At 47.3% G+C, this 20,668-nt stretch overlaps 1 protein-coding gene and 1 long non-coding RNA gene across 2 annotated transcripts; one reads left to right on the forward strand and one right to left on the reverse strand.

Moving 5' to 3' along the window:
- The first annotated feature begins 67 nt into the window (after nucleotides 1-67).
- SLC35E1 (solute carrier family 35 member E1) lies at nucleotides 68-12,953 on the forward strand. Its single transcript, XM_079772406.1, has 6 exons — nucleotides 68-537; nucleotides 798-868; nucleotides 3,294-3,431; nucleotides 5,184-5,309; nucleotides 9,376-9,621; nucleotides 10,092-12,953. Exons 1-6 carry the CDS (start codon nucleotides 129-131, stop codon nucleotides 10,320-10,322), a joined length of 1,221 nt encoding a protein of 406 aa, XP_079628532.1. The 5' UTR covers nucleotides 68-128; the 3' UTR covers nucleotides 10,323-12,953.
- LOC307100092 lies at nucleotides 11,447-20,578 on the reverse strand. The gene is made up of 2 exons (XR_013813582.1): nucleotides 20,412-20,578; nucleotides 11,447-20,284 (listed from the first exon to the last, which is right to left on the reverse strand). It is a non-coding gene; the product is annotated as an uncharacterized lncRNA (long non-coding RNA).
- Between the last annotated feature and the right edge of the window lie 90 nt (nucleotides 20,579-20,668).

Here is a 20,668-nt window from a genome sequence, read left to right on the forward strand (position 1 = left end):
GCGCGGCGGTGACGGGAGGCGGCGGCCAATGGGGGGCGGCGTTGGCGGGCGCGCCCGCCCCTCCAGGCCCCGCCCCAGCCCCGCGTAGGGCCGTCGAACGGGCGGGAAGGGGTGGCCGCTGGGGTAGGATGGCGGCGGTCCCGGGCACGGGGGGCCCGGGCGCGGCGGGCGGCGGCGGCGGCGGGGCGCGTGAGGGAGCGCGGGTGGCGGCGCTGTGCCTGCTGTGGTATGCGCTGAGCGCGGGCGGCAACGTAGTCAACAAGGTGATCCTGAGCGCCTTCCCGTTCCCCGTGACCGTATCGCTGTGCCACATCCTGGCGCTGTGCGCGGGGCTCCCGCCGCTGCTGCGCGCTTGGCGCGTGCCCCCCGCGCCGCCCGTCTCGGGCTCCGGGTCCGACCCGCACCCGTCGCCTGGCCCGCTGCTGCCGCCGCGCTTCTACCCGCGCTACGTGCTGCCCCTCGCCTTCGGCAAGTACTTCGCGTCCGTGTCGGCGCACGTCAGCATCTGGAAGGTGCCGGTGTCCTACGCGCACACCGGTGAGTGCGGCGACTGGTCGTGAGGTGGTGTCTCACCTGGAATGCCGCTGGGGAGGGTCTAGCACGGGGAGGGGGGCGGGCCTTAGGGAGGGGAGGGGTTGAGAAGGGAGCGGAGAGCCGAGTGGGGTTGGGGTGAAATCCCGCAGAAAGTGAAGGGCTGAAGAGTTTTGAGGGTCTGCCAAGCTGTCTCAACCCGCGGATAAGTTGGGGCAAGAGCTCTCAGGGTGGCCACCTGAGCGCCCCATTGCTTCTCTTTGCAGTCAAGGCCACCATGCCCATCTGGGTGGTCCTCCTGTCCCGGATCATCATGAAAGAGAAGCAGAGCACAAAGGTAACCCAGAAGCACTCTGGGCAGGTGGGGACTCCAAGGGCTTCCAGGAAGTTGCCCAGCTGGTGACGTGGTCCAGGCTCCTGGCCTGCAGGCTGCCAGGCTTCCTGTCAAATAAGGAAGTCAGTTTAGATGCCTCTGGTGGCCCTTTTGCTGTTAATTTTCTGAAGTCACCCTGGGAACAGTGGTGTGTGTGTGTCCCTGAGTTGTTTCTCCTGTGTGGTCTCGTGGACACTGCCCTCTCTCCCTAGTTCCACTTTCCTCCCTCTTTTGATCTCCTACCCCAAAGTGTCTGGTAGATGATGACTTGACCCCATCTTGGCCAGGCACCCATTCCACTCTAGTGGGACCGAGGATGGAACATCTGACTTCGTGTTGGAATGGAGTTTCACTTCTTTACAAGAGTCAAGCATGGTTAGGTTGGAGGTTTTGGGGGTCAGAAGTGAGATGCTTGTCAAAGGAGTCTGATTTTGGCAAAATTCATCAAAGTCTTGGAAATAAAAGCAGCCAAGAATTGGGAATGTTTGAGAATGGAAGTTAAAATAACAGACAGAACCCAGAACTGCATAAAGGAAGGTGCTTTGGGCACAATCCAGGGTCTGTTCAGTATGCCAAGCCAGGGTATTTCCTGCCTTGGGGTGAGAGAAGCTGTGGCTTTAGCCGGAGACAGCCTTGCCCATCCATGCCCTTAAGTAGAAGTAGGACTCCTGTTGTCCCAGATGGAATTCATTTCATGCTGGACAGAGCGCCTCTTTTCTACTTGATTGGTTTCTGGCATCCTGTATTTTATGTAACTAAGAGCAGCAGTGCCTTGGATCAGCTTATAGAAATTGGGCCAGCCCAAGCCAGTTTGGCTCAGTGGGTAGAGCGTCGGCCTGCGGACTGAAGGGTCTCAGGTTCAGTTTGGGTCAAGGGCACATGCTGGGGTTGCGGGCTCGGTGTGCGGGAGGCAGCCAATCAATGATTCTCTCTCATCATTTATGTTTCTTCCACTCTCTCCCTCTCCCTTCCTCTCTGAAAACAATTATATATATATATATTTAAAAAAAAAAAAAAGGAATTGGGCCACCTCTGGCTGATTTTTTATTTCAGCCTGTCTTTTTCCCTGCAAGAACTGGGTGTGTTCTGCTGCCTGCTCCCAGGGTAATGTCAGATGTGACTTGTCTCCTGAGTCGGAGTTGCTCAGGAGGTGTGCAGCTGCATCACTCGATATCACAGCATGTTTATCAGGTTTCCCCGTTGTACAGGACATTGGACCTGGCTTGGACAAGGAGCTGGAAACTTCACCCAGTGAGGAAACAGTAGGGAATGACTTGGGCAGGAGTCTGATAATGAAGGAATAAGTATGGATCCACCCTGTGAGGAAGATAAAGCAGGTCATTCCAGATCTCAGGGGAGGAGATGGGACTTGTAAGGGGAGAGTCATGTGCCCAAGGGCCATAGCCAGTAGTGGGGAAGCTGGAATTCAGAGCCCTTGCTTTGCCCTGGGTGGAGGCTTGGGGGGCGAGGAGGTACTTGGCGGGGGCGGGGGAGAGGGGTATTAACCAGCCACTCCTAAAATCTCCACAGTACTTTAATAAAGTCCTTTGTAGAAGAGAGATAAGCTGGGAGTCAGAAGAGCTAAATGTCAGGAATTGATTCTATTTATCTGGAAATTGGGAGCCGTTTAACCAGCTGAGAGAGCTCAGGAGCCATTGCATGCACCAGGTCCTGGAAAGCGTGGACCTTGTGGACGGCCTCCTATCCCAGCACGGCACTCAGTCATTCAGCCGGCAGTTACTGGATGCCAGCTGTGTTTTGGACACGAGGATAGAGCAGTGAACAAGGACCTGCCCTAAAGAAGTGCAGGGACACAGACTATGTAACGGACACTTACAATGGGTGGAGATCTCTGGGTCCAGGAACTTGACAGGGTAGGGGGTGGGGTAGGGGAGGAGGGGTGGGAAGGTGGGTGGGGAAAGTTCCCTTGAATGGTGTGTGAACTGAGGCCTGAGGGGGTAGGAGCTCTCCAGCTAGAGAAAGCATTGGGGGCGTGTTCCGGCCAGTGGTAAATGCAAGTTGGAAAAGGGACCCTGCCAGCCTCCCGGAGGATCGGGGTTTCAGACCCTGGTGTGTTGGTGGTGGCAGCTGGATAGATCTGTTAGGAGCAGCCCCAGTTGGTGGCCCTAAACAAGGGCTCTTAATGGGGGTGATGGTATAAGGAGTGGGGCTGCCCATAGTGACACAGCCTTGCCCCAGGTACTATGATAACCATCTCCCTGCCCCCAACCTCCAGAGCATGGCTGTCAGAGCCAACACTTGTAAAGGAGAGGGAGGTGGTGCCCCTTTGGTGAAGGAGAAGAGAGCAGCTGAGGCTTTCCCCTGGGTGTCTGTGTTGGGCGGCCCAGCTCAACTCCAGCCCATCAGCCCTTCCTGCCCTCTCCCACAGGTGTACTTGTCACTCATCCCCATCATCAGCGGCGTCCTGCTGGCCACTGTCACCGAGTTGTCGTTTGATATGTGGGGGCTCATCAGTGCTCTTGCTGCCACACTGTGCTTCTCGCTTCAGAATATTTTCTCCAAAAAGGTATTTAGATACTGTCTGTGGTACGCTTGATGTTCTGGGGGTGCATGGGTAGCATTGAAAAAGTGACCAAGTAGGGATTTCTTTGGTGGTGGAGTGAAGAAAATCATGTCCTTCTGCTGGTTTTCTATTGTTTAATTTTTCAAGAATATGTTTTTGTTACTTTCTTATTTATTCATTTTCAAATGCAAGCAAAAGTTTATTTAGAAAGTCACAGGGGGGGGGGGAGTCACAGAGGAAGAAAAAGTGAGCCAACTGGGCTGCATGGGGTCAGGAAACAAGTTCAGGGGCAAAAGAAAGGCCCTCGGAGCTGAGGAGAGAGAGAGAGAGAAGCAAAAGTACTCGCTTTGAGGGAAGAAGAGGGGGAAAGGTGGGGGCATGCTTCAGAGAGAGAGCGAAAGAGCGAGGAAGAGAGAACATTGTGTGCCAAGAGATTATGTTTTTTATTATACAATTAACATATGCTTGATGGGGAAAAAATAGAGAAAAGCTTAATGAAAAAAAATCAGAATTGAGTACCTACTTATGTGCCAGGCACTGTAGTAGGTGCTAGAAATGAAGAATCAGGAGACTTGCCCTACCTGCCAAGGGGTTTCTATGCTATTGGGTAAACTATTAATGCTAGGGGTATTTTCCGCACAGCTTTTAGAGTTATAATATTATAGACTAGAGGCCTGGTGCACGAATTTGTGCACAGGTGGGGTCCCTCGAGGTGGCCTGCGGGGATTGGGCCCCAGCTTGTGCCCACAGCCTCGCAGCCCTGCAGCCCCGCCTGGCACCCCACTGTGGCCTGGCACTGCCCCCTCACCTGCTCCACCATCCTGCCTACAGGGCGATCGATTGGGGCGGGGCCCCCTGCCTGGCTCCCTCAGCGCCTGGGAGCTGGGCGGCAGCCCCACTCCCCCCACCACCACTGGGTCTGCGGGGCTATCGGCATGGCAATCAGGCCCCTGCTCGCACCCGCCTTGGCCTGGCGCCGCCCACTCACCTGCTCCACCATCCCACCGCAGTCCCGCAGGGCCCATCAGCGAGTAGCGCCTCCACTTCTGCCCGCTGCCAGCATCGTGTCACTAACGCCAACCATGTTCCACGCCAACCCCTGGTGGTCAGTGCACGTCATAGCGAGCAATCAAACTCCCTGTCAAACAATTTGCATATTAGGCTTTTATATATATAGATACATGTTAGAATTTTGTTTTGTTCATTTACTATTGTAACATTGTATTCTCTGATATCATTAAAAAGTATTGCTCTTAACTCCTGTAACAATCACACTCCTCAGGTACCACAATTAATACAGTTGGTTCTTCTATTGCAAATGCAGGTTATTTCCAACTATTCATTTTAAGTAATGCAATAATTGACAATGTCTTTCTCTCAGGTTATTTCCTTATGATTGGCTTATATAAGGATATAATGATAAGGGTCAGAAGATGTTTATGGCTCTTGATATGCTTTACCTGGTTGTGTTCTGAAACAGTGATATACCAATTTAGTGGGATTTCACAGTGCCTAGCCAACATTGAGGCATTGAGTGTTGCTGTTTTGTTTTTCTTTTTTCGGTTCTTTGTGTATAAAACATTGTACTTGTTTCAGGCATGAGCTGCCTGTCTCATCACAGGTACCCTTGCAGGTTTAGGAGTCAAAGGTCTGACTTCAGGGTTAATGTAAAGTCACTGTGTTTGGAGCCTGAGTAACTCGAGTCCTTGACACTTACAGTGTCGATTGGCCTTTAAAGAGATTTTCTCTCTTCAGGTATTGAGAGACTCACGGATCCACCATCTGAGGCTGCTGAACATCTTGGGCTGCCACGCCGTCTTCTTTATGATCCCCACGTGGGTCCTGGTGGACCTCTCGGCTTTCCTGGTCAGCAGTGACCTGGTGAGTTGGCCAGCACCAAGAACACACCCTTTTCTTGACTGGTTCCAAAGTGGGTGCTTTGTCAGGGAGTTACACCTCTGTGTTGACTTGGGGGCTGTTGGGGCCTCTGACAGCCTGGTCTTTAAATACTCACCTCTTTGTCATGACTCACGTTGTAGGAAGTTGACTTTCTTTGCATTTCCTTCTCCAGCATGCTAGATCCCAGCTGCTGATAGCAGTGGCGTGAAAGATGAAAAGACTGCCAGCACAGGGGACTTTCCTGTCTTAATAACCTGGTTCATACCTCACCCTAACTTTAAAACTGCCTTTGTTCCTTCTTGGTGTCCTCTCTGCACATATTTCCGTGTACTACAGTTGTAGCTGTAGCGCTCTTGAGCACAGGAAATGGTGTCTTCTCACCACCTGTGCCGGGCTAGCCTCCAGAGAGCACGCTAGGAACTAATGCAGGCGGCAGTGATAAGGAGCTGTGCGTGGTTCTTCCAGACCTGAGTTATGGAGGAGTAAAGGTTTATCAGGGCTTAATGAGATCTGGCTGGATTCTTGACATTAGTCTTTAGTCCTTAGCTCCACCTGTGGCTATAGTGGAGCTTATCTCCAGTTACCAGATAAGAAAACTGTGGCTCCCTGTTCTAACTTCCCTTCCACATTGCTTAGCTATGATTTCTCTGTGAAGAATTTTTCATCATCGTCTGTTATCTTGAAGTACAGGGCATGAGAGGCAGTGCAATGCTTCTCTTCCCTTTTAATTACCATTTTCAGAGTAAAGAGTTCGAGCTGACTGCAAATAAACCAGTGAGTCAAAGTGTTTTTCCTTTTTTGGGCGTGGAGTAGGGTTCTTTTACTTTCTTTTGTTTTTATGAAGTTGTGTGAGTTGTACATATTATTATTTTCATAGTAAAATTAAAACTGTCTGACCAATCGAGTCCTCTTATTGGCTCCCTGCCCTTCTGACAGAACATGTCAGCCTTTGGTGGCTTTTGTTTCGGGAGGATTTCCTCCTTTATCTGTATACCTCCAGTCCCAGACCTGCCATCAGCCACTGCTTGGGGGACGCAGGTTGCTTTTATTGGAGAGTGGTGTGTAGAAACACAATCGTATGGTGTGTTCATATTGCTGTTGGGCTACTATTGCTGTTAAGCCTTTGCAGTGAAATATTCAGGAAAGGAGTATTTGGGGGCAGAAAAGAGAGTTCCAGTTCTTTTCAATTCCCCTTTAACATCACATAATTTATTACTGCTTTGGTTTTTTATTAATATCTTTTCTGGAACACTTGGTTCCTTGCAACATTTTCTATTTGGTTATCCTTCTCCAGTTATTTACATACATGGTTCTCCTGTTTACACATATTGCTTCAGATGAGCATCCCTGGGGACAACTGCAGGTCAAGCAAGAAGTTTAAGATTTCTGTGCAGCTCTACTTGTCCTTAGAACATGTCCCATTAAAAATGTCCAGCAGGCCGAAACCGGTTTGGCTCAGGTCCCAGGTTCGATTCCGGTCAAGGGCATGTACCTTGGTTGCGGGCACATCCCAGTAGGGGGTGTGCAAGAGGCAGCTGATCGATGTTTCTCTCTCATCGATGTTTCTAACTCTCTATCCTTCTCTCTTCCTCTCTGTAAAAAATCAATAAAATATATTTTAAAAAAATGTCCAGCAGGCCCTGGCCAGTTTGGCTCAGTGGTTAGAGTGTTGGCCCGTGGACCAAAAGGGTCATGGGTTCGATTCCTGGTCAAGGGCATGTACCTCAGTTGCAGGTTCCCAAGCCCCAGTAGGGACACATGTGGGAGGCAACCAGTCGATGTGCCTATCTCGCTTCCCCTCCTCCCTCCCTTCCTTCCACTCTCTAGAAATTAATAGAAAAAATATCAGGTGTGGATTTAAAAAAAAATGTACAGCAGGTCATTTTGTTGGAGCATTGATGAGATGCTGTAGGAACTGAACTCTTGCTTATATCACTTAGCCTCTGGTAAAACTGGTTTCATTCATATGTCCTTTCGCTTAAAGTCTCAGAACCCGTCAGTGTCATTGAGGCCTTACTATACAATTGAAATACTCTGTTCTAAGGGCACTTGAAAGAATTGTTTTCACAATGTGCCTGTGAAAAGAACCATTGGGTTCTTTTTCAATTTTTAGACATTGCCTTCTCTCCACACTCCTTACTGAATGTCAAATCTTTATATTTCCAAAGCCAAATGATATGACAAGGTTTAGTCAAAGATACATTCATAACTTCCCTCCGCCTTACACAAAAAGTGACTTTTTAGATATTTAGAAAAGAACAACTTGCTTTTTTCATTCAATAATATGTCCTGGAGATCACTCATATTGACGTATGTAGGTCTTTCTCATTCCCTTTATTGGCTACATTATATTGATAGGTTTGGTGTCAGTTATCTTATGCTGTCCTATGTTACAGCTCTTTGGTGTCTCTATGCATATACATGCACAAACATATATATAGGCTTTGCTCTGGTCTCTTTTCTTTTTCTTGTATTGAGGGCATTTTTCAGTTTTCTTCTAGTGATCACCTTTTTTCTTTTCTTTTCTTTTCTTTTTTTTTTTGTCCCATGTTTTACACCGAGCTATTACCACACTTCGGCTCCCTACCTTACTTTCTGCATGCGCACGCCTTGGGGCCTCCTTTTACCTAATAATTGTAGTTCCCCCGTACTTAGGCCCTGTTCAGGCGCCACCTGTGGGGAGCTGGCACGGCCAAGGCATACTCAGTCCCAGGGCGCCAGCTCAGCCAGGTTCAGTGAACCCGAGTGGGGGCGATGAAGGATTGAGAAAAGACAGACAAGAGAATGAAAGCTGGGACTCGGTGGGACGCTGCTTCCCTGATGGGGACCCAACAACGCCCGATCACCTTTTCTTTATTTTGTAATCTTCACCCGAGGTTTTTTTTTCCCCCATTGATTTATTTTTAGAGAGTGGATCTGGTGGGGGGGATACTGGGGGAGAGAGAAACATCGATGTGAGGTAGACACACCAATTGCCTTCTTATGTGTGGCTTGGAATTTTTTTAAAGCACTTTTGGAGCCATGATGGCATTGATCTCCACAGCGGTGGCATTGTGCAGGCTCAGCAGGGATCCTCCCTGTTGCAGGGAGAACAAACCACAATCAGAGAGGTCAAACAGCTGCCCAGGGCTTCCAGACGGGGCAGACGCAGGTCCTCTGTCTCCCCACCTCGGAAGGTTTCTTCATATATCAGGGGCTGCCTTCCTAGGACCTCCCTGTCTTACAGAATGTATCATATCTGCTATGGTCTGAATGTTTGTGTTCCCCCAAAATCCACATGTTGAAACCCAACCCCCAATGTGATGGTGTTAGAAGGTGGGCCTTTGGGAGGTAATTAGATCATGAGGGTGATGGGGCCCTCATCAAGGGGGATCAGTACTCTAAAGGGACCCCAGAGAGCATCCTTACCTCTTCCACCACTTGAGGACACCACAAGAAAACACCATCTGTGAACCAAGAAGCCCACACCAGACACGGAATCTCCTTGATCTTGGACTTCCAGCCTCCAGAACTAAGAAATAAATGTTTGTTGTTTGTAAGCCCCCAGGCCTGTGGTGTCTATTACAGGAGCCTGATCAGACTGAGACCTTACTCTGTCAACCCCAGAGCCCTGACCTTCACTGTCCAGGGATGAGGGAAGGCTTTGGTTCACGCCATGCTCTGCACCCTTTGGACACCTGATATCCTTCTCGGCGCCTCCACTTCCTCAGCAGAAGATGATGGTGGTGGTGGTGATGTGATGGCTATCATGATGATGGTGGTGGTGGTGGTGATGAGGGCAGTGACAGTAGTGGTTGATGATGGTGGTGATTGTAACAATGATGGTGACGTTGAAGGCAGTGATGATGGTGATGGTGATGGTGATGCCTCTTGTGCCATGCAGTGTCGTGAGGGTTAGAGGCTGTGTGTATAAAGCACCTGCTATCACACTCAAACCCATCCTGGTCTGCTCCCCACCGGCTGACTCCAATAAACCACTCTGTGCTGCTCTCCCAACCTCTGCCAGGGCTGGCATGTGACCATGGTGCTGTCTTGCTCCCGTCTGTAGACCTATGTGTCCCAGTGGCCCTGGACGCTCCTGCTTCTGGCTGTCAGTGGCTTCTGTAACTTTGCCCAGAACGTCATTGCCTTCAGCATCCTCAACCTCATCAGCCCTCTGAGCTACTCAGTCGCCAACGCCACCAAGAGAATCATGGTCATCACAGTGTCCCTGATCATGCTGCGGAACCCCGTCACCAGCACCAACGTCCTGGGCATGATGACAGCCATCCTGGGGGTTTTCCTGTACAACAAGGTGAGTCTGGGATAGAGGAGATTGTCTAACCCATTGACACCCTGGGAGGCACCAAGAGTTGGTGGAGAGGGGAAAAGAAGTGGCCTCGCCAGAAGCTAAGAGGCCCAGGTTCCAGCTCCCAGTTCTGCCAAACTGGTTTATGGTCTTGGCATAGCCCCTCCTATCCTGACCTGCCTTTTCCCCCACGGATGACCCCAGTCCTTGCCTCACGCCAGCTGTGGCTCTTGGGTCTACTGAGGCTTTGTCAGGATGTCACTCTCCTTATGCAGGCTCTGTTTAGTCCCCTGTAAGGACATAGGATGGCTAACAGGGAGGGCCAGTCCATTAACTGTTCACTGGCCATGTCCAGCCCTGCTGGGTCGACACTTGCATGGCCTTGAAGGGCTACTTGGCAGTGAATCTTGAGCTCCCCTTTGTCTTGTGTGTGTTCGGGAAGGAGCCAATGTCCCACTGCTTTCTCGACCCTGCAGACCAAGTACGATGCGAATCAGCAAGCACAGAAGCACCTCCTCCCTATCACGGCAGGGGACCTGAGCAGTAAGGAGCATCACCGGAGCCCCCTGAAGAAGCCCCACAACGGCGTCCTTTTCCCCCAACATGGGGACTATCAGTATGGCCGCAACAACACCTTAACAGACCACTTCCAGTACAGCCGGCAGAACTACCCAAACTCGTACAGTTTGAACCGCTATGACGTGTAGAGCCTAGAGGATAGGGTGGGCTGTTCTGCAACTCCCCCCAACCCACCCATCCCAGCAGGACCAGAAACTTCTGACAACCGGTGAATGTAGCCCAGCCGGGGGTACGGTGCGCAACCATCAGAGGGCCCTGGGGTTCCCGGCCCCCGGGGCAGCAGGATGCCTTCCCTGCAGTGAGGACCACAGCCCTCGAGCACTGGTGTTCATGCCCTTTCTTCCTGGAGCTTGTCATCTGGGGGCGGCAGCACTACGGAGATCGTGGCCAGGTTTTACCTTTCTGTGTGGACTTAATCCCCAAGTCATGTATTCAGAGTTCTTGTTCTGCTTCTCGGATAGCATCTCCAGAAAACCCTCCGGAAAGGTGGAGTCGTTGTGGAGATAGACCCTGGCGTGGGCGAGGAGATGGACTGTTTCCCTTTCAGCCTCATGGCTATTTGCAGTTACTGGCAAACGCTCCCAAGTGAACAGCTGTTGGCAGTTAGCATTGAATTCTTAGAGGCTGATTCTTTGACCAGCAAGTCAGAGTTGTGTGTCAGGATCGAGAGGGAAGAGCGGAGCAGGGCATTGCTCCTCTCAGAGCAGTGAGGAGGGGACTAGGGCTGGGAGAGGGATCATAAGGAAATCAAGTTCAGTGTTCCAGACTCTATTTCTGACCTTTTTTTTTGTCTTTTCTGGTGGGTCTTCACTGCTGTGACGATTTAGTAGGATGTCGAGGAGATGCCGATTTCATGGAGATCTCTCATTTTTGTAGGAAATGTTTTGTAGTTGTGTATTTATGCCTTGGTCCCCAGTAGGGGGTGCATACGGACTGGCTTATAGATTGAAAACCCTTTTGCTTTAAATGTTTAAAAACAAAAAAAGTTCCCACTGCTGATGCCTGTCTGACACATATCAGCATTTGGTAGGAAACAATGAGGTGTTGAGAAGCACCTCTCAAATGATCATAATCGCTGAAAGCAGAATGAATCAAGAATACCAATTATCTGGACGGTTTGTGTGACAGACAAGAGCAGTGCTTTGATTCCGTGTCCTATTCTTGTGGTGCTTACATTGGGATCTGAATCATGTACTGGTGAAGGGAAACGAGGTGAGCAGCAAGCTAGGATCTGGTTTGTCAAATCAGATGCTTTGGTCTAAAAAGTTGGCTTTAAAAAAAGTAGGAAAAGTTGGTTTGGGGAGGTTCACATCATGATGACCTGTGTGCCAAGATCCAGGTGGGGGCGGGGGGCGGTTTCCATCTTTCTTGGCATCATGAAGGACTGTTAATCCTCCCTCCTGGGACCACTGGCTGGGGTCGGTGGTGATGCTTTCTTCCTTTAGCACTGTCCCCAACATGTGGGACAGGAGTCATCCTTTACCTCCTGGTGAGACATTTTTCCCACTCAGAGAGTAAGTGACAGTTTACGCTCGACTTGGTTTGTTTCTGATAATTGGAATTTTGTATTTAAGCGGTTGTTTTGTCAGCTTACATTGGGCTGCTTCTGGAGAGGTCTGGGATATCTTCTGGCCTGTGAGTTTAGGAACCACCAGCCTCTGAAGTCCCTGTTTGTTGTCTGTTATTCGCTTGCTTTCTAATTACTTTGGCCCCAAATTTCAAGGTGATTGCTATGTGAAATCTGAAAAGGCAATCCTGAAGGGTGTTATTGGTGATGAGCTTGCCGAGTGCCTTCACCAGAAGCAGTCAAGTCTACAGCTGAATTTTTCTCCCAGTTGAATAACAAATGGGAATAATTTTGAACTGCAAAGATATTGCAGTGTTGTCTTTATGATTAGAGTAACTGACTCCTTGGACATATAATTGATCTACAAAATGAATTATGCCTCCATTCAGATTTAATGAAATTTCTGATGTTGCTGAAATGTGTATATTAGTTTGTTTTCCTTTTCCAATGCAAAAATTGCTGGTGAGGGGAAATGACTGGTTTTATTATGGTTTATAAATTAATAAATGGAATATTTAATTCTGTACATAAATTTACAGTAAGTACATACACTGGAATAAATGAGACAATCATATTAGACCAAATTATCAAATCAAAAGACAAAGACATACTTTTGAGACTTGACAGTTCAGAGCAGACTGACCCCTTGAAGGCTGGTTTTCCAGCCACTACTGCCCTGGTCCGCCTCCCACATTCATATTTGCAGCTGTTCCCCACACTCCTCACTACTCGGGTTTGTGGTAGCAAGTTCAGTTTACCCACTTGTGGTGTGGTCTGGCCTGCAACACTAACCCAATTCCTTCATTTTACAGAAGGGGAAACTGAGGCTCAGAGGGCATTTTTAAATAGTGTTTGGATCACTGTATTGAGACTTGGTGTAGAATTTTTTAAGTCATGACGGTATTTTAAGTAATTCATTATAGGGAAAATCACACCCCTCTTACAAAGGAGAGAAGCCAGAATATGTTCCAGTGAAGCACTGGAACTTCTGAATTTTGCTGTGTATTTGGCATACATAATGCAATAGGCCCTTTATTATTGCTGGGACGCAACTAGACCTGATTTGTTAAAGGTCTAACAGCCTTAAAGGGCAGAGAACATTAAATTATTAAAGGATCTGAAAATTGTGAATTCTCTCTCTTTTTTAATTATCACCTGTTTTCAAGACTTAAATGCTGTAGACTATCCTTTGGGAATGACACTGTATATTCATTGATGGCATTTACCAAAAATAAATGATGGTCTCCAGGGAATCAAGACTGGTCCCAGTTTGTCAGTGAGGGTCTCTTTCTGAGTGACTGTCTTCAGTGTGCCCAGCAACAAGATGAACAAGAGATGTAGAAAGAACAATCTACCTGGTTCTCATATCCAAGAGTATTGCAAATCTTATTTTCCTGAGCCTAATTTAGGACCTGTGATTTGTGAATTTATGTGATGGTAGAATAAAACTAGAAATCCCAGCTTATCAGTTAATGACATGCCTTTATTGAACAAAGTAACAAAATCCAAGATCGTCATGGCAGCTTGTGCTTATGGAGCATTATTTCTGCGGTGTAATATACATGCCCAATGCAGTGGTGGTTTCTCACACAATTCTTATAATCCCTTTGCATTGTTTTATTATTTAATAGATGAAAATGAGGCCCAAAGGGGTTATTTGTTTTGGATCACCCAGCTACTTAAGTCTGCCTCCAAAGCCCAGTCTCCTCCATATGACTCGGAAACCATTCCCTTCAATTGCAGTTGAAGTTGACTGAGCACAAGAGAGTCAGGGGGCTTTGGCTAGAAATAAACGACAAAGATCTGTAAAGTCTTAGGTATTTGCAAATCGGAAACACAACTAAGCACTACCCAGAGTGTTCCAAAGAACAAAGAAAAACGGTTTACAGTAAAAAGTACATTTTTGAAAAGAATTCAGTCCTGCATTCTGAGCCTCTGGACTGGTGTGATGGTAATCTAAAAGTTCTGTGATGTAATAGATGTAGATGTAAGTTTTCCTAAGTCCTTTATTCTTTCCTAAATCTACAGGGTTATCTATCAGGCATTGATGCACAACTGAAGAATTAAAAAGGGTAAGTTTTGCCCTAACCGGTTTGGCTCAGTGGATAGAGCGTCGCCCTGGGGACTAAAGGGTCCCAGGTTCGATTCCGGTCAAGGGCATGTACCTTGGTTGCGGGCACATCCCCAGTAGGGGGTGTGCAGGAGGCAGCTGATCAATGTTTCTAACTCTCTATCCCTCTCCCTTGCTCTCTGTAAAAAAAAATCAATAAAATATATATTTAAAAAAACAAGCAATAACTTTTAAAAAAAATAAAAAGGGTAAGTTTTGCCCTGGCAGGTGTAGCTCAGTTGGTTGACTGTCATCCCATGCAACAAGAGATGGCAGGTGCGATTCCCGGTCAGGGCACATGCCCAGGTTGTGGGCTTGATCCCCAGTAGGGGGTGTGTAGGAGGCAGCTGATTGCTGTTTTGCTCTCACATCAATGTTTCTTCCTTTCTAAAATCAGTAAGAACAGGTTAAAAAAAAAAAAAGTGTAAGTCCTCACCTAGTTAAAGCAAGAACAGAACTACTTACTCATGCCTCAGCCTATTTGATTTTAGTAATTTAGCAACCTGACTATACTGACTCGATTTTCTTCATTCTTTCCCCAAAGGGTATGTTTCTGTTAAAACAACTGCCTATAACTTTTTAATTCATAAATCTTTTGTTCAATGATTTACTGAACCTTTAATTTGTACCAAGTACAGAAAGCTAAGATATATAAGCCTTCTACCCTCAGAGCACTCACCTTAATTTACACAGCACATAGGTGATTTGTTGTAGATACATGAAAAAAAAGGTAAGGAACATAAAGGGTAGAAGGGTATATGGGAATGTTTTGACTTGCACTTAATAATTCACAAGGTATTTTTACACATTTTGTATTCTATGTGCCTCATTTAAACATCAGAACCCAAGTGGGATATATTAGCCTCATTTTATAGAGGGAAATAGAAAGAGAAGTTGATTTGGCCCATGGAGCAGGCCTGGAACCCAAGAGTGTCTGACTGCAAATCCAGGCTCCTCTGCTGAGCAGAGCAGCCATAACAGTGAGCTTTTGTTTTTCTTCACCTAAGTCATGTACTCCTAAGAGTAGTTGTGTGATCAAAATATACCCTGGCCCAGCCATTGTAGCTTGATGGTTGAGCGTGGACCTACGAACCAAGAGGTCATGGTCCAATTCCCGGTTGGAGCACATGACGGGTTGCAGCTCGATACCCAGTGGGGAATGGCGGCGGTGCAGGAAGCAGCTGATCGATGATTCATCATTGATGTTTTTCTCTTTCCCTCTCCCTTCCTCTCTGAAATCAATAAAAATATATGTTTAAGAAAAAAAAGTATATCCTGTCATTTCACTTGCCTGGACCACACTGCTATGTAAGACCCTGAAGGATGGATGACCCAAGAGGTGTTGTAGTCTGCCACTACAATTCCAGCAGGGCTTCCAGCAGCTCTGACCCAAGATGCGTCACTGCCTTACAATTAAGGGCCAGGTTCAGTGATGGCCCCGTTTGTCAGACAAGAGAGTCTGAACTCTTACTCAGGAATGTTTTCTCCCAGAGACTGTAATGCCTGTTGGTCTCAGGGTAGCTCCCATGTGACCAGGTTTGCTTGGTAATAAGATCAGGCCCAATGACTGCTCCGTGCTCCAGCACAAGACAGGACCATCTCTGTTTCCACATCATTCCTCCCCTCCTGTGGCCTCAGCTAGTTCACCACATGAGATTCAGTTACTATGGGAGACAAGGTGACAGCCACACCAAGCTCCAGCTTTATTGAGACTATATGTCTGGATATCAGTCTGGATTTTTTGCCATCCTCCCTAATTTTTAAGTAACTCCTATTGTCTATACATATTTAACAAAATTGTTAAAGCTACAATGTAAAAAAAGAATGAGAAAGCCTGGCCTGTGTGGCTCAGTGGTTGAGCGTCAACCCATGCACCAAGAGGTAGCAGGTTCGATTATGGATCAGGGCACATGCCCAGATTGCAGGCTCGATCCCCAGTAGGGGGCATGCAGGAGGCGATCAATGTTTCTATCTATTCCTCTCCCTCTCTAAAATCCTAAAAAACTTTTTTTTTTTTAATGAGAAGGATCTATGGATAGAAGGAATAATTTCCAAAATGCATTGATACATAAATGTGTTTGTGAATAGTTTATCTCTGAAGATACATAAGAAACTGAACAGCAGTTGCATCTGGGGAAGGGGAGGATATGTACACATTAAAAAAAACACAAAACTGGCATATTGTGCATATTATTTTGTAATATGCTTTAAAAATATGCCAGAAACATTTCCCCATATTATTAAATATTCTCTCTTGAATCTGTGTGTCTATGTACATAGTGTTGTAGTGTTTCATTATAGGGAATGTGCTACAATTAAGCCCTCGGATAAGTTTGCAGTGCACAATATAGCACACACTTCTGACATGGAATACATTTTTTCACAGCATATTTGCAGGACCAAAGCAAGCATGCATGTGGTTTTAAACTTATTTCCATTTTGCTTCTTAGGTAAGTCTCTTCAGCAAGTTCATCTCACCCAGGGGTGTACAGTTTGTTTACTTAAGTCTTGTTTCCAAGTCCTTGGAGACATCTCTGCAGCAGCCTCTACTTCTAGCAACTCGACTGTTTTCTTCTGACCAGTGGATTTAGATTAGCCCATTGAAATGAGCCTAGGTGATGCCCTGTGATGCTTTAATTTTCAGTTTCGGATAAATGCATTTTAAACAATATGAAATGAATTATGAAAGTAGTCATGGGTGTACAATCTTTCTGGGAGGCAACTGAGCAATTATCAGCATTAAATGTGCACCACCTTAGATTAAGCACAAGATATATATAAAGACACTTTAATAGTGGTCTAAAAATGGAACCAACCCGAAAGACTCCATAGTCTGGCTTTGATAGGGGGGACCTACAACCTGATAGAGCACATGAATTAACCTGAAAAGTAATCATGTTATTTTAAATCTTAGAACACATATGCTTATGTGCATAGGGGGTTAAGTTTCTTATATGTGAATAGGGGGTTAAGTTTTTCTTAAAGTTTCCTTTTTAAGGCCTGTGCATGGGAGGTGACTCAGCTGTGAATCCAGCAAGCAGAACCAATAAACATGGTCAGGCCGACTTACCAGGAGTCAAAATATCATCTCATCGCCTGATGACTAATTACAGTAGCTGATGTCTTCGGACCCCCAGGCCTGCACATAGCTGCATTCCTCACCCCAGCCCCTTCCCCTTTATAATTCTGTCCCCTGAATCTGGCTGGAAGGCAGGATTTGATGCTTGTAAGCACCCTGTCTTCTTGGTTGGCTGGCCTTCTCAATAAACGCCTAATATGATTCAACCCTGCCTTCCTTATTGGACACAGCGACAGGCAGCCCGAGCCCAACCAGGGGTTTCCTGGTAACAGCTTCAATCAATTATTGTAAATCCACACCACGGAGTCATATGCAGTCATTAAAAAATTACAATACAGATTCATCAACCTGTTTTGGTTCAGAGATCCTATTAATCTGACAAATGCTGTATATCTTCAATTCACAAAAATTCATATATGCGTGATACTATGCTATCTCTGAAGTCTATCCATGGTGGGTCACAAGTTAAAACTTCTCGATATAGACCTTTACTGACATGGAAAAATGCCCACACCATCCAGATTACTAAGCATCATACTAAACAGAAAAATCCCACAATGAGACCCTCTGCCTGGAGTGTTCACATAGCTAGCTCCTGACTAGCATCTGGTTACTGGATAACTTTATCAATGTAGGCCCTGCCCTCCTCCCTTATCAAGGTCTCAGCACCCCGTTGTTTTCCTTAGTAACACCTTTGTCTTATGTTTACTGATTTATGCCTGTCTACTGCCCCATCCCCCACCTCATAGACTGTAGGCTCCTGAGAGTAGAGCTTAGGTCTGACTTGTTCATCCATAAGCCACATCCAAACCCCCCACCCCCGCCAAGGATATTTTTCCATTGATTTTTAGAGAAAGTGGGGGAGAGAGAAACATGGATGTGAGAGAGACACATCGATTGGTTGCCTCCTACATGCACCCCCACCAGAGACTGGGGACTAAGCCTGCCACTGAGGTATGTGCCCTGGACAGGTATTGAACCTGGGATCCTTCAGTCTGACGGCCGATGCTCTGTCCACTGAGCCAAACAGGCCAGGACTTTTGCGAACCAAAACTGGTCTTTACAAGAGAACAATTGCAATCCTATATAATAAAAGGCTAATATGCAAGTTGACCGAACAGAGGAACAACCGGTTGCTATGACACACACTGACCACAGGGGGAGTGCTGCTCAGCCAGAAGCTGGGCTCATGGCTGCCGAGCGCAATGGTGGTTGGTGGTGGTGGGAGCCTCTCCCATCTCCACAGCAGCACTAAGGATGTCTGACTCCTTGTGGGCGTAAGTCAGTCAGATATCCCCTGAGGGCTCCCGGACTGCAAGAGGGAACAGGCCAGGCTGAGGGGACCCCCCCACCCGAGTGCACGAATTTTGTGCACCAGGCCTCTAGTCAATTTATAACCGGAAAGACACTTGGAACCTCAAAAAGCATTCCATTCTTCTCATTAATAGACCTGTATTTTTAAAACTGTACTCAATTATTACATTTTGAATTCCATCAATAAAAATGTTACGGACATTTTTCTCTTGGGTTATGAAATACCTACAAAGCCCTGGCTGGGTAGCTCAGTTATAGCATCATCCTGATATACCAAGGTTGTGGGTTCAATCCCTGGTCAGGGCACATACAAGAAGCAACCAATGAATGCATAAATTACTGGAACAACATATTGATGTTTCTCTCTTTCAAATCAATAAATACTTTTTTGTTGTTGTTGTTAATCCTCACCCAAGGATATTTTTCCATTGATTTTTAGGGAGAGTGGAAGAGAGAGGGAAAGACAGAGAGAAACATCAATGTGACAGAAACACATCAATTGGTTCCCTCCTGCATGAGCCCCAACCAGGGCCTAGGCCAGGGAGGAGCCTGCAACCAGGTATGTGCCCTTGATAGGAATCAAACCCAGGACCCTTTGGTCCATAGGCTGATGCTCTATCCACTAAGCCAAACTGGCTAGGGCAATAAATACATTTTTAAAAAAAAATTTTTTAAATAATAAAGTACCTACATAATATCCTCAATTTTGCCTCTTGGCCCATAGAGCCTAAAATATTTGCAATCTGGCCCTTTATAGAAGTTTGCCAACCCCTGGCCTAACGTAATATCTGGCATACAGGAGGCAATCCCAAAGTGTCAAAAGGAGACATTTTGTAACAATAAAAAGTGTATCTAAAATGTACATCAATTTGCATAGAAAAAAATGGCCAACTACGCATTAGGGGATGTCCACAGTGTGCTCTAGTTTGCTGCTTATCTTTCCCCACAATTAGCATGGGTTGGTTTCATCCTCTTACAGAAAAAGGGGCCACATACTAAACCTGACAAGTTCAGGGGAGGTCTGCATGGCAGGCCTTACACTCATAGAGACAGAAAGTAACCATACTGGATGGTCTGAACATAAAAATTCCTAACTAAAGGCAGGTCATGGCAGGTAGTTATGTCCCAGGCCTGTAGCTTCCTTGTCAAGAGTCAATCTTAACCTTATGTGAGCCTGTCCAATTTCCTTTTTGCATCTAAGATAACATACCTTTTTTCTTTTTTTTAATCCTCACCCGAGGATGTGTTTTTATTGATTTTTAGAGAGAGAAGTAGAAAGAGGAACATCAATGTGAGAGAAAGATCGATTGATTGCCTCCCAGACCCGGGAAGGAACCCGAAAACTAGTTATGTGCCTTGACTGGGAGTCGAACCCGCAATCTTTCAGCGACCAGCCGATGCTCCAACCAACTGAACTACCTGGCCAGGGCGAAGATAGCGTACCTTTGGAATGTGATGATAAAAAAGAAAGAAAGGTGAGGATAATTTTTCTAGACCCCACAGGGCAAGAACTCCTCACTGTTACCTTGTTCCCCGCATACCATCTCTGTGCTGTCCCTGTTAACTATCCCGTACCCACGAATGTAGAAGTATGTTTCTCTATTTTGCCTTTTTATCCAGTCCCAGATTATTTCCTCGCTTTGTTTTCTCCAACTCCCTTAATCGACCACCAAAGGATTTCATGTAACCCTCTTTACCGCTCCTCCTTTTTATTTTAATGTATAAAATAAGCTGCTGAGCTGCCATTCTCCAGAGCATGTTCTCAATTCCTTGAGATTTTGCTCCCCCGCAATGGTCAGTTTGGCTCTAATCCATAAAAGTTCTCTACGGGTTTGGACGTTTCTCAACGTCCACATTCACTTTAGAAGTTGGATCACTGTTCCTTTCAGGAAGGCAGGCAGTCTGGCAAGCGAGTCACCGAAGGTCGGCCGTGGGCGCTCCACTACGCGGGAGCCACGCAGTCTGAGGCCAGCGGGAGTGGGAAGTTCCCACCGCGAAGTCTTCCTTACCGCAGTGCTGGCTGCAGCGGAAGGAACCGAGTGGGAGGATCTTTGGAATCTCACTAAGCCCAGTCCCATCCTCACCAAGCCCGGCGACTCCGGGTTCTGTTTCCACCGCGGGGTTGGCCGGGAGCCTCCCAGACTCACCTCACCTCACCTCGCAGTCTCTTCACTGCAGCTGCCCGACAATACAACACAGGCCCTGACCCGGACAAGGACTCCCCAGGCCCCTTGCCCCACCAGGCCCCCGGGCTGCAACGAAGCAAGCAAAGAGCCCCTACCACAGATAACGGCCGGCTCGGCCGTTCCAGCGGTTCTGGGGCGGCGGGAGACAGGGCCCCTCCGCGCAAGCGCAAAAGAGCCCCTGCGTCTGCGCACCGCTAGCCCCTCCCGCGTGCTGGGCC

The sequence above is a fragment of the Cnephaeus nilssonii genome (genome assembly GCF_951640355.1).
Source record: "Cnephaeus nilssonii genome assembly, chromosome: 5".
Taxonomy (NCBI): domain Eukaryota; kingdom Metazoa; phylum Chordata; class Mammalia; order Chiroptera; family Vespertilionidae; genus Cnephaeus; species Cnephaeus nilssonii.